The 14,711-nt window shown below is 38.4% G+C and overlaps 1 protein-coding gene across 1 annotated transcript in view; it reads left to right on the top strand.

Annotated features, from left to right (window-relative positions):
• The window catches only part of NIBAN1 (niban apoptosis regulator 1), a 90,828-nt gene that overhangs the window by 743 nt on the left and 75,374 nt on the right, over window positions 1–14,711 (top strand). Inside the window, exon 2 of the mRNA XM_030495826.1 lies at window positions 1,150–1,259. Within this exon, the coding sequence (XP_030351686.1) occupies window positions 1,150–1,259 (110 nt within the window). The remainder of the gene's footprint in view (window positions 1–1,149; window positions 1,260–14,711) is intronic.

Below are 14,711 nucleotides of genomic sequence, written 5' to 3' on the forward strand. Positions count from 1 at the left end.
CCTCAGGACCCAGTGGGCCAAATGCATGGCCTGTCTGGCCTTTGCTGGGCTTTTCTCCCTGAACGTACCTTCTAGACACCACCGATTGCGACTGGTCTTGCTCTCAGACACAGTTCCAAAGAGGGACATACCTGCCATTCGTAGGCCACGAGATGAAGCTGGACCCCCAGGCAGGACTGAACTGTGAAGTCGGGGCAGTGTGGCACCGTCATGCAATGTAAAGGCATGTTGCCACCTTCATGCTTTTCAAACAAGGGTCGGAAACTGAAGCAAGACTATGTGCTTGTATTTAAGACACAAAAATGCACATTAGATGTTTTCAAGTGTCTCAAGTGCGCTCTGCAGTTGTAACATGAAATAAACATTTGTCTTCTGGTGTCTGCATTTTAATGTTTATTAAATTAAGGTAGTTTTTATGAGCTTTGGGTCTTCAGTGGTGCCTTTATTGGTCTTGTCATTAACTGGTTTATAGCAAAAGCAAGGCAGTATGCTTAGTGTAATTAAATCCGGTGTGAGGTAAAAAGTGAACAGAGATCACCTTGTGAGACGTGAATTTGAATTAATAGTTCAGTTTTTAATGGTGCAGCAACATCAGCTAATATTATTCAATATGGGGTAGTTAAAGCAATTGAATATAGAATATTTTACATTTTTCTAGAGTTTTACAATTAATGTTTTTGTAATTGGAATATTAACAAACACTTGCTTTGGACTATTTCCCTCTTTGCAAAATTTCACATATTTGTAAGAAATTCTAGCCTATGACAGGTTATTCCTGGTAGTTCTAAGTAACTTTTTATGTAGTTGCTTTCACTCCCCTGCACTCCTTGTGACTACACAGCAGCCTATATAATTAAATACCCACAAGAGCTTGATAAAGTAGTCAGCAATGACATCTCTCTTTTCTAAATGTGATCAAATGTCTCAGGTAAATCTCAGAGGGGGTCAACTGGGGACAGGATTTCACAGTCCCTTTTTGTTTTTGATTAGCTTTTTTTTAAGACTTATTTTTCTTAAGTGGGTTATAGTGACCTCTTTAAATGGTAAAGTTCAAAGATGGTACAGAACAGAAAAAGAGATTATGATAAATTACTTTCTTTAGAAGGACACTAGTCAGAATTAATGACTGAAATTTTCCTGATATTTCAGCTGTCCATCAGTGCTGAGAAAAGGAAGACGTCACCTGTCGAGCTATTGCTGTACCAGAAAGTGTCCTTTGGTGAAAATTACTTCACTTGTTAATTGTTTGCAGGACTGTGGTGAGTGAAGAAGTTCCTATGTTAATATACCACTGTTAGTAAAATTTTGTTGAGATTAGGTCATTGTATGTTGCAAAAATAAGATTTGTAAAATGAAAGCATGCAGTTTTAAGGAAAGCACATCTCCAAAGGCAGAGGGAGTGCAAGTCGAGTTGGAAGCATCTGGTAAAATGCAAAACTATACAGTGGCGTGTAAATTAACAAAGTATAAACATTTTAAGAACATTTGCTGAAAGGGAGACATAAATTCAACGTGATTAAGTTGTGGTAGTGGTGTCCAACTCATCATGTTTATAAGAACATTTATTTTGGTTTATATTTCCTACATTTACCATTTAGTAGTAGCACCATGGATCTTCTCTGCAATGTGGTGTTCATGCTACTTTTAAGGATGTAACTAAAGGCCACCAAATACTTCTGAGGTGGAGGCTGTCAGTCTGCCAAGATATCAACATGAAGAAAGCTTCCTGTTCAGGGGAAAAATGCAGTGCAGATGCACATTCCTGTTCCTTGCTTGGTGCAGGAGCCAGGACACTACTGCCTCTGTGGTGAAGGCCCTGGGGCCAGCATCCTGGGTGGCACAAACAGGGGAATGGCCAGGAGATCACGGGAGAGATTAGTCCCTTCTGCTCAGCACTTCTTAGATCACATCCAGATACCATGTCTACAGATACTGTGTTAGATCACATCCAGATACCCAACCACCACAGGGTAGTTGGGGCCGAAGCACTTGACCTGGGAGGAGAGGCTGGCCATGGCAGTGGGGCTTGGTCAACCTGGGGTAGGGAAGACTTCAGGGACCTTAGACCATCCAACTCCATTCTGTGAGGTTATTGAGAATATGGAGCCAGGCTTTTCTCAGTGTTGCAAGGGAGTAAAGTGAGAGGTGACAATAAACTGAAACAAGAAAGGGTTTGACTGAATGCAGGGAAAATCTATTCCCCATGAAGACACTCAGGCAGCAGCGCAGTTTGCCCAGCAGGATTGTGCCATCATAATTCTTGGAGGTTTTCAAGACCCAACTGGTTCAAGCTCTGAGCAACCAGGTCTGACGCCAGAGCTGACCTGCTTTAAGTGGGAAGATGGACAAGGACCTCCTGTGGTCACCTCCAGCCCTAGTTATTCCATCAGTATGTGGTTCTGCACTCACAGTGCAGACAAGAAAGGATATGGATAATACTGTATTTCAAACCTTTTATTTGTGAGCACTTTTGTTCTTTGCAGCTTTCCCTGCAGCAGGTAGAAAAAAGCATGCAGCATGATAGCTGAAAAAGCTTTCATCAGCTCAGGGTTTCCACTGTTCCACTGGCGTAATGGAAACATTTCTTCTGCTTTTTGCAGCAGCAAAATAATAGTAAAGAAAATTACTCCAGTCAACTGAGACATGCTGTTTCCATGTTCTCCTTCTAGGTAAAATATTTATTACCTGTTAAATTGAAGGTCACCCATTCACTGCCTTTTAGAAACCAGTATTTAGAGGGAAGAAAAAGGAAAAAAAAAAACAAAAACAAAAACCAAAAACCAACCAAAAAAACCCCAACAACAGAAAAGTACTTCGTTTTATAAATCTGGAGGGAGAGAACTGTAAATAATATACAAAAGGTGGAGAAGGAGGAAGAAAATGTCCCTATTGATGTGTTACTCTGCTGTGGTACATTACAGTAAAGAAAGATGAGCATATAAATAAATGATAGCAAGGGAAAAATAAATAGGCAGTGGATTGGAAAGATGAGGTAAGGCAATTGGTGGTGTCTCAGGTAGGCTGAGAGACTTGTCTGCCCCAGCATTAGTAAAATATTCAATTCTTTTTCCCATGCTGGCTGTCCTTGTCAAACAGAGCAAGAGAGATTTCTGAGGCATTTACTCTCTGTGCAGGTCACAAAGTGTATACAAAGCAGCCTTCGTTAGGATCAAATCAGATACAAGCAAGGCAGGAAAAAAGGGCGCTGATGTTGTTCTTCTGAACTGACACTGGCTCAGAACTGATGGGTTTGCTACAGTTTAAGATTCAGGTTCTTTAGAAATAAAGTAGAGGCAAGCAAGCTGTGTGATCTTCAGTGAAAAATATTCAATATTGTGAATGGAAAAGGAGGGAAATTAAACAAGATTGCTTAGCAAAAATCGTATTGTGACATCACATTCTAGAGGAAGCTCAGAATACAAGAACCCTCTGTGTACTTGCATGTGATGTTTGTGTTTATTCCAGCTTCAAAAATAACTATCTTAACAAGAAACATTTGCTTGACAGTGGTATCTTGAATTGAGAGGCACCATTGGCATAGGTAGATGGACTGATGTGACATGGCCACAGTGTGGCTGCAACTGTGCTGTACCTTTTTCTTTTGCTAGAGCTGTAACAATCTGGTGGAAATGTCCAGTGGCAATCCAGACAAAAAAACTTTTTCTAAATCATAAGAGAGCTGCAAAAAGGTAAAGGCCAGAATTACCTTTCCACCAAGTCACAGTTCACTCTCATGAAGGCGTTGTGTTTGAAGTAGGGTTCTCTGGCTGTAGCTGGGTTTACTAGACTCAAAGTAATCAGTGATAGAGGGTATATTTCACACCAAGGGCAGAAGTTAGGTTACATTATGCAAACTTCAAATGAGGATCTCGAAGTTAAGGGTAAGGAGTTACTTTGGATGTACTTGCTAACTGTGCAGTAGATTATGCTCAGCAGCAATAAATATCTGGAGGTATAGGCTTATCATCTATTTCACTAGTGAGTCACGCATTCTGGATGCTTGCTTGTATATGTGATGAAAATAATTCAGTCTATGTCAGAAACATCAGCTCTGCTATAATCTGTATTAATTTCCTGGACTCATAGGTAAGGTAATACCCCAGTAATATATTTGCAGAATTTTGAAAAGACTGTGGCTTTGAGACTTGTAGACAAAAATAAGTGGGAAGGAGAAAGCCGTGGCATATTAACTACTCACAGAGGTAATGTGAATAAATGAGGATTGTTGCAGAATCTATGTTACTCAAGGATCAAAGCGCGCAGATTAGGGATTCTATTAGCTCTATTCCTTTGGAAAAGAAGTTGTGCGTGAGGCACTACAGGGTCTTCAGTATTCAGGCCTCACCGTTATTAAGTTCTTGCTTTCAAAAAGGTCACTGAAGGCCAGTATTTGGACAATCAGTGTTGACCCAAGAGGGAATGATATTGCTAAAAATAGCAGTTTGTAAGTCCTGAATGAGCTAGGAGCAGCAGGGATAGGAGCAGAGAATAACATAGTGGATTTATTTAGGAAGTGTCAAAGACTTGTTTTCCCCTCCAGTGTATCCTAAAAATGTTCATGTATCTGACCTAATGTAGCCTTAATAAACTTATGACTACAATGCACTTCCTAAGCAGTGTGCAGGATGGCAACAGATTTGAAGAAAGCAGGGGCATAATATCTTTCACCAGCTTTGATGGAAACAGTATTAGGTCACATTCTCTAATGCAGATTGCTTATAAGGCGGCAAAGATGAGAGACAGTGTAGGAAAAAAGTTATCTCAACTCTTAACTGGCAATACAGTCTGATAGCTTTGGTAGCTGTATGGGCACGAAGTATTTCAGGGTAGGTACAAGACAAAGAATCACACAGCCACAACTGGTGAATAACAGTAGTATAGTGGTATCAGTAACTGGTAGTAATTTAGAATTATTTAGTATTTTCCAGGCAGTGTTTTCATAAAACCATTAAACTGCATGGTCCTGAAAGTAATCGTATCAGCAAAATAAAAACAGAGGTCAAAACTAGCCAAGAACATCAGGAGTAGCTGCAAGATAATTTTATCTGCTTCATAAAATGAAGTTTCAGGCAGTGATCAAAGGATTTTGCCCATTTAAAAAATGGAAGACAGATCAAAATATCACATCCCCCAAATTAAAGAAATGGCCATACAAATAAAAAAGTATATGAAATACGGATTCTTAAGCATTCAAAAGACAAAACCTCAAACTCACTTAGACTGAAAAAAAAATGTATTTACAAAATCTATAGCCTTAGGGCTTGTGCTCAAAAATACACAATGTTTTCAGAATATTCATACTCTGAGTAGAGGTAATTTAAACAGAAATAAGGACATGATAAAATAATTTTTGCAACTTTTTAATTTGTGATTCAGCAAACATGTTTGCAACGTCCTATCCTCTACAGTAAGGAAACAAGTGTGTTTAACACCTATCGAATGTGGTTTCCCATAGGGAAAATTTTGTATACAATGTTTTGAAATAGCTTTGGTTGTTTGTTGTTTGTTTTTTGGTTTTTTTTTAATAACTATATATACACATTGCAAAGACAAGGTCAAAGGCATGGAAGGTGGTAATGTTTGGAGGAATAGCTCTACACGCTGAGACTAACCCGTAATAAAACTATGTCTTGCACCAATGAACTTCTAGTTTGTGGTGAAAAGGTTACACTGTGCCCTGGAAAACAAATCTAACAATCACTGTTCTCCTCCTAGAGCTCTAGGCAGTATTTTAGGTATGTGCAATATTTTAGGTATGTGACACAAGACAGCATTGGAAATAAGATTAGAAATGGGGCAATATCTGTAGGTAGAAGCAATACCCACCAGCAATGCAAGCTGTCCTTGGGATCCAAAACAGAAGCAGAAATCTTCAAGCTGAGTGTAGATGGAAACTCTGAACTTGCCACTGAATGTTTCTATATTGAAGGCCTGACTTATGGTTGGTTAATACAGCTATTGATCTCTATGAGAAATAACTTTTTTACATCCAGCTGCCTGCATGATATTTAACATAACTATCTGGTGCCCTCTTGTGGAATTTTTCACATCAGACTATAGTAGAAGGAAGTATCTTACTCTGTTTTCATAGCATCCACAAAGATCTCTTTTAGAGGGCACAAGTAAGTTTAGTCACATTTGTAATTGTAGGTATATGAAACAGATGCAATCAAATACAGATTTTTTTCCTGCAATTATTAGTTTTGCAAACATAGATTTTTTTTTTTCTGCTGGTGAATGGTCCAGCCAAGAGCACTTTTGATGAAATTGTTGAAGTTTCATGATTGCATTGAAAAGCACAAAAGAGGTAAATAAGTATGAGGATATCTTGGCCTGTTGTGTTTATTTCTACAAGGCCATTTATAAAGTGATGAACAAAATTATATTTTTAGATAGACAGTCAAGGATAAGGACAGAAGCAGGCAAAAAAGACGAGTAGGAGGGAAAAATCCTAAAAAATGCCCAAACCAAAACAAACCCAGGATACAGTTTTAGTCATCCCTGGTTTAAACATCAGTTATAGCAAATGAATGACTACTTCTTCCCCCTTTTTGTACCTTATTTTAAACGATTTCTCATAGCACAGACTTATCTTGTTTTGTAGCTGGTCAAAGCATGTGATCCCCATATGACTTTATCATTGATTGGGGCCTAGTCTCCATAAGTGGAGAAGCTCAACACATGATTGTGCCATACTTTTCAGAGGCTGGTTAAATTTTGCAAGGCTATCCTTGAGCTATGTGTTTCAAATATAATTCAAAGAGATTTTCTTTTAACTCATCTGGGGTTTTTTGACATTTGAACTTAAGCAGTGATCTCAAGAAATTGTGAAAAATAGATGTATTCCAGCTGTGTTCTTGTTCCAAGTCCGCAAATGACTCATCAAAGCAATTCTGCCCACTTTGTTATAACATGGCTCTTTTATCAAAAATGTCAAGAGGTGCTTAACTCAAAGATAGTTCTGCTGCTATAGTCTGGAGAGCCCTTAAATTTGGGGCACATAGATTTGAGCTCCAGTTTATCTGGGATGGTAGTGCATATTGCACACACATTTCAGCCCCAGGTGTTAAGTAGAATTTTGCAGTTAGAGAGTTTCGTTCCAAGGAGGCCCAGCCCAATTTCCACTTGTACTACAGACTGCCTGTGTGAACCTAAGCATGTCACTTTAGGCTTGCAAATCAGCTCCAGCACCTGAAAGCAAAGATAACAACTGTCAGATGAACAGGTGTCAGAACTGTTTCTTCTAAACAACCTTATGAATTAAGGCTTTGCAGTGGACTGTGCCAGGTGCTGGGGCAGGCATTACATTAGGGTAGAGGTCTAAAGAAGAAATAATTTTTCTTTTTGGTTTTCACCTTCACTCTTCTTTCATTATTTTCAGGCTAAGAGATGGAGAAGTGAAATCTTGGCTATATGTAATTAATTCTTTTTAAGTCTGTAGTTCTGCTCTTTGGAAAATTTTTGCCTTCCAAATGATCAACAAGAACACGGATCAGAGAAAAATAGCCTACACCTATTCTCTATAGTCTCACACATCTGGTTCAGATTTGCAGTAAGAGAAGAAATGAGATGTATAATACAGGTTTATGAACACAGCAGATATACATGTCCATACATGCACACACACAAAAATACATGCACACGCGCTGGATACAGAAGACTTAAACCTTCTGGATTCAGTTAAATGAGGCATAAGGCTAGTGAGAAGTACATAACTATTTGTTATAATGGCTTCCACTTGTAAGAACCTGCATTTATGAAGTCTACCCTGCTTCTCAATGCGGTCTGATAATGAGGATTGCCTTGTTGCTGGATGTCTTCATACAATAAGATGAGAAAGGCAGTTCAACAGTTACTCTTACGTTGCCTAGAGGAGACCTAGGCAAATCTGCTGCACATAATAAATTTCAGGACACCAACAATGCCTTAAACGATTTGCCACAAGACAGACAGCTCATCAGTGTCTTGAAGCAGACCTTGAAGACAGTCAGAATATGGATTTAGAAGTTAACTGCCTAGAAGTGATATCCCACAGAACTGAGGGTCTATGTTAAAAGTTGTCAGAATTTATTGTTATCTTTAGTACAAGCAGTGGAAAGGCTACAACCTATTTAAAGCAAGGAGGGAAAAATAGAACAAGCCAATCTTTCCAGACAAAGAAGGTGATGAGTATTAATGTACAGGAATTTTAAACTTCTGACAGGGCATAATTCCCCACAGTATTTGCATTGTATAGTTTAAAAAAAAAGTCAGTATTAATACATGTTTAAAGTTATTCTGTTTCCATTACCTTTTTCATTTTTTAGTTGATTGGAAAGATTGATAATGTGCCTCAGGTTCCCAGTCATTATGAATTTATTTTTCTATATTGATTATTGCAACATATGTGAGCACGTGTGATCAAAACAGATTATTTACGTTACACATCAGTGTGGTCTGTTGGGGCAGCACATTTACAAAGCCATTGAAAGTGGTTTCAGAGAGAGCTGACAGATTACTACAATGTTTGCCATTGTTACAGCCTCAGTGGGAGTCTGTTTTAATCTAATTAACATAACAGTGGGAACACAATGACAATAACAATTAGAAGTGCTAAAGAACTCTTCCGTTATGTAGCAAATGTGCCTAACTGGAAAAGAGACATTGCAATGAATGCAGAACAGGAGAATGCTCAAAGGCGACTAATAGAATCATAGAATGGTTAACGTTGGAAAGGATCTTAAGATCATCTAGTTCCAACCCCCATTTAATAGATTAAAGAAGCTTTTTTTTTTTTTTTTTGTACTCATAACATTAAGCTGGGATTTTTTTCCACACAGTGTGCTCTAAGCACCTATTTTAGGTATTCTCAATTTCCTTCTCTGTGCTTACATGCCTCTGAATTGACTAAGCTAGCAAGATAGGTTCGGTCCTCTGAATCATACCTAAGTGAGATGGATAGAGGAAGTTAATGCTGAAGTTCAAGATTTCTACCCAGATCCAAACTTGTAAAAGTAAGCTACAATTTGAAGTTGAGCTTACAAAGCTAAGGAAGAGAAATTGCAGAAGGTATGATTTGACAGGTTTAATCAGAAAGACAGAACCTGATTGTAAGTTCTTAAAAAAAGACCTTCATTAGTTTTGGGTTTGTTGTTGTGTTTTGTTTTGGGGTTGGTTGGTTTGTTTGTTTCTTTTTCTCTCTGTGTGTAGGTTTTTTGTGTGCCTATGGGTTTTGTTTTTGTTTTTGTTTGGTTTTGTTTTTTTTTTTTAATCTGTTTCAATTACAACTTTGGAATTAAAAACATGAGAGGAAAGGAGGGAAGGCAGGAAGAAAGGAAATAGAACATAGTGATTCTCTTCAGGTAGTGATTCCATAGTATGTACATGATTAAGATGCATAAATTATACCTACTTTCAAAAAGAACATAAGTTGCTTTGAAAACTACAGTTTTTCAAAGGTCAAAGTTAAAAGATTTTGAAACACTTTTAAGTTAGTGGAAGCAGGTGGGAGGAAGTAGATGTATTTATTTTTTGTCACAAGCCACAAAACCTGGGGTTTTTTTTAGTAATAATTTAGTAACAATAGAGAACACTTCCTTAAGAAAAGTTAAAACAAGCCTACTTCAAACCATGGAAACAATTTAAAGAGTACAACAATTTAAGGAGTTCAGGCATCACTAGTAATAAGCTAAGTGGAAGTGGGGGGCAGCTGTCAATGGATACCAAAACCTTTACTACCATAAATGAGTAGGCATTGTTGGAAGCTTTGTTATGTTCTTTTGTATCCTTTACAGAAGTGCCTACTGTGTTTCAGGAACGGGTATGCTGAAGTAAATCATACAGTAGATGGTTTCAATTCATGAAATGTTGTGGGTTCCTTTTCCTACTACTTTCAGTGGTTTATTTTGCAGAAGTACAGTGGCTTAGTGCACATCAGGAAGAGGGGTTGGGGGACAACCTAAATCCACTGCACAACTATAGAAATGCCTTTCACAAATTTACAGTCTTAGTACATGTCTTGGTCCTAAACACTTACCTCCAGCAGGAACAGCTGGAGCAACACTGCCTTATTCACTTAGGAGATATAACATAATATTGCATCATAGGTTAATCATGCAAACAAAAGTTACAAATGCATTTTTAGGAGGCTTCATCCTGTCACTACTGGACCAGGAAGCCTATAAGATAAAAAAGGTTATCTGTGGTCTGAAGTAGTCAGTGATACAGAATTCTTGGACAATGAAACTACAGAGTACATGCCTGTTTTCACAAAGCAACTGAATTTAAGTTTCCACAAACAGCTGGAAACAAGTTTTTAATGTACCTTCTTGTGAAATAATTTACAGTAGTATTGCGTAGCCACTGATCAGAGAATAATCAAACAGGCCACCCTGCAGAAAGATTTTCAAAGGCATCTACAGAAAGTGAATGCCCAGTATCTATGAACTTTTACTGAAAACAGGCATCTATTTCTCATCCCCAAACTACAAAGAAAAAGCCTTCTAAAACATATAGATCAAGTACCATAAACATTGCTGAAAAGCATTAGCCAAAAGTCAAAGCATTCTGTGTGTTCTCTAAGACAAAATTTCTGTTCCTAGTTCTTTGCAGCTTTTTGATGATAAACTAAGAAAATATGGTAAAGAGAGGTCTTGGAACACTGCATGGGGATGAGGAAGCAGTGTGAACAATTTGACAGAGTGTAAAAAAGACAACAGGGAGGAAGGAAACAGAAGAGAAAGTGGTTTGGTAATCAGCCGCTGAGGACAGGATGTAGAAATGTGGTGATTAAGTGCTAACCCCACATTGTTTCCTCTTGTATGAATTCTTAAACTCCTCAGGGTTTGTGCCCCATTCCTTGCCTTTTGTGGAAGTTGGGACCATAGATTTTCATCTCCAGATAAAGAGGTGAGTCCATTCTTTCTCACACCAAGGGAAGAGGACCCATACCTGGAGCAAATTTTCTATTACAGAGCTGTTGTTTCAGTTGTTATACTCTCAGCTGGATGAACTGAGAACCTGCCGTCAGGAGGCAGAGGTCAAGTCACACGTCCCTGAACTTCCTCTGCTGCAGGTTCAATGGGCCTTCTGGGCAAAACCACTCAGATCTTATATTTGAGAGACACAAAGTCTGTCTGCTTTTTCTTGCCTCTACTGAGTGCAGGGACAATCATTGCTACACAGTTACTCCTATCTTACTACAAGGAGTAACAAGAAGACTGAAGGTGTTATGATGGTAGTGAGGAGGCAGTGAGATGCAAAGCAATTTGCTTCAACTTCATCTGAAGTCTATGAAGGGAAAGGTAGAAGAGGCTAGAGATATTACCTTGAGGAGGTAAAGACACTAATACCTGCTCAATGCATTTTGTGGCAAGGATAACTTGTCAATAAACTGGAGACCACCAGTGGGGAGCTGGACCATGCTAAACTGAGGATGCTAGGTATAATTTTGTAAAGAAAAAATTTGTTTTCTTGATAACTCTCTGTTAACAAAGCTATAGTTGCCTGGGAGCCTTTTGGAATGTAATGAGTGGCCACAACCGAGGTATCTGAAAAACAGGGAGGTAAGGTTTTGTGAGTCAGGAAGGACTTCTGTGCAGAAAGACCTTACCAGAGGAGGAGGATGTTGTAGCAGATTCTCTCTCTAAGCAGAACACCATGCAAAAGTGCGGGAGAGGGCGCCAGATAGCAAGGAGTAACTTCTGGCGTGCTAACATCTGAATGAAATAGGAAGAGAACAACTAGTTTAAAGGTTTGATTGAGGTTATATTTTGCATAGCCTCAGAGAGTTAAAGCAGACAACTGAGCATCCATGATTTTGGTAGTTAGTGAATTCAATATTCATTGCAACAGTCAGGCATATATAAATATCAACTATATGAACAGGAAAATCTGATTCCTGTCATTCATGTCAGCAACTCTACCCTTTGGTCAGTCAGAAGAATAATCTTTATCACTCCTCTATAATTATGTGTGTGAAAACAAACTTAGTAAGAACTGCACAGATTCCTTTATTTTTACTGTGTCACACTAGTACTTCAATTGCAGCCATGTGATACCAGTCTCTACATTGAACTACTTCCTTGATAAACTATAAAATTCACTTAGAAGGACTTTAAATTGATACAGTTAGCATTGGCTGGCTATTCTCCCAGACTGTGGAATTCGGCAACATGCAACTAGGTTACAACTTTGGCTCTGTTTAGTTTCAGGGCTGTAGCAGTACAAGGTGCCTGCTCTTTGCAGACAGCAGAAACATTCAGGAAACAGGACACTGGAGCACTATCAGACAGGGTTTACTGACTCGTTCTGCAGTGGCGAATCCATTTACGTGAACTGCATTGAGTGTCAGCTGCTTATACCCATCCTATCCTCAAACACAGAAACATCTTCAAGTTTGGTGGGCTTTCAGAGCCTTCAGCTATTTGTACAGGTTGATGCAAAACTTTCACTGGTCTATCTTCAAATGCACATATTCAAACTTTAATCCTATTTCATTGCTGTGACAGCCTATTGGCAAGGAGACCTCAGTGCCTAGTGAAGATCTAGTGAAAATCATCTTTGTATCTTTCCTCCATTACTGCCTCCCTAATAGCTGCAATTACAGTCTTCACAGGCTGGTACCGTGCTTTTCCTTGCTATCCTTTTCAGATACATCTAAACACAGCAGACATAGCTGTTATTTGTGCAGCTGATTCTAGTGATAGCTATCACCCACGGTGACCAGAGTTAAAGCTGGTACTTTATGTACTTCATGTACATGAATTTCAGATTATTTTTCCTTGTTTTCAGAGGATTTTCATTTTGCACACAGCAAACCTCTGGAACAGCTCAAGATTTCAGTGGGCATCCACAAAATCTTTGTTGTCGTTTATTGTTTTTGCCCATGGACTAACAATGCAACCAGTCCTTTCAGCTGAGAGCCAGCAGCCAAGTGGCTAGCAGCGATAAAGAGAAGGAAGGAGGAGCAAGTGAGAGTTTGACCTCACAATCTTTGTTTAGATTGCTGGTTCTTTTTAGTATTTCCTTTTGTTATTCTTTCAAGTATTTGGGGAAAGAAAAGGGAACCTTAGCCAAACCATTACGCATGCTTATTCCACAGTCTAAACATTTTTATCGTGTCTCTTTTTTCCTTTTTCTCCTTCCCTCCTCTCCCCCCCAGTTGTTTAAATAGCTATAGAAATATACCAGAGAAATGGAGACCAGAGTCTAAAATTTTGCATGATTTTATTCTGGGCAGTGGGCCAAGTAACAGGTAATTGTTGGCAGGACTACAAGGTTAGTTTTGCATACTGCTTTCAGTCTATAGCAGTGATGTATGTGCACAAAATGAGGGTCGAATACAGGCCTTCAGGCAGTGTCTAAGACTTTTATAGCTCAATTATACTATATAGGCAAAATCGTTGAAAAACTTTGCTTTAAAATGGGGTGGCTGGCTGTCATAGAACATTAATACCCTCAATTTCAACCTCCGGCCTTCTTCTGTGTTTCTTGGTTCTCTGGTACTTGACAAACTACTTAAAGACCACCCTTTTCTGTCTGGTACTTGTGCAGGCTGTGCAAAGGGGAATGAAAGACTTGGGCAAAAGCTAGTGTTCAGGTAGTTCAATTACTAAATATCTAGCATGACATCAGAAATAAAACAAGGTCACCGCTGTTTCTTCTGTTGGTTATTTAGACAGGCAAGCACTAATTTGCATATCCGAACACATCACGGGAAAACACATCAAGGCTAATATAAACAAGTTGCTTCAAGGAGAAATTCTGTCTGGATATAAGTCAAAAAAAAAAAAAAAACAATATCACTGTGAGAACAGTTAAACATTGGGATAGGTTGCCAGGGAAGTGGTAGAATTTGCTTCACTGGAAATATTCAAGACTTGGCTTTACAGAGCCCTGGACAACCTAACTCGATGGCCCTGCTTCCAGCAGAAGTTTGGACCAGATGGTCTCCAGCAGTTTCTTCCAACCTAGATTTTTCTGTGAGCTATGATAATACTTCTAATCATCATGTTTCAAAGTTGGGGTAATAGAAGAATGTTGTTATTTTTTCTCATGTCAGGCAAATGAGGATTCCAGTGCCTAAGGAAATACTAACTTTATTATGAAATAGAAAAGGAAGGAAAAGCAATAGTTGCATTTCATTTACAAACATTATTGCAACCAACTGTAGTCAAAACCAATCTGGTAAAGCTAAATCACATAGATAACCAGGAGAACACAGGTTTCTGCTAAAAATCATCAAAAGAAGTAATTTATTTATTTTTTTATTCAGTAGAGGGTGGTTTTAATATAATAAATATGCCAGTATGTTCAATAGAGTATAGCAAACAGCTGGAATTGCAATGATGGATGTGTATATGAAAGCAAGCAATTTTTTTAATGAGTATTATGCTTTTCTATAAAAGCCAAACTAACATTGACATTTAAATCGCTTCGAAAAACCACAGTCTTATGAGTGATTTGAAAGAATTTATCTATTCTAAGTAGATCATTATTATATAAAAATGCTCAATTTAGAGCAAAAGGGAAAATTGGCTACCTTCTAATTTCTAGAGCTTAAGACTGTATTTTGCACTGCTTCTACAGCAAATCAGGGTGTTTGGCATTCTACAAATTAGTGTTGACCATTTTAAGAGATATAACAGACACTGCTAGCTTGGCCAGGCACTTGACATGTGTGTATGAGTTGCATGACAATAATGCAGGAGTTACTTTCCTCTTTTTTCTTT

Source organism: Strigops habroptila, chromosome 8, assembly GCF_004027225.2.
Source record: "Strigops habroptila isolate Jane chromosome 8, bStrHab1.2.pri, whole genome shotgun sequence".
In the NCBI taxonomy this organism is placed as follows: domain Eukaryota; kingdom Metazoa; phylum Chordata; class Aves; order Psittaciformes; family Psittacidae; genus Strigops; species Strigops habroptila.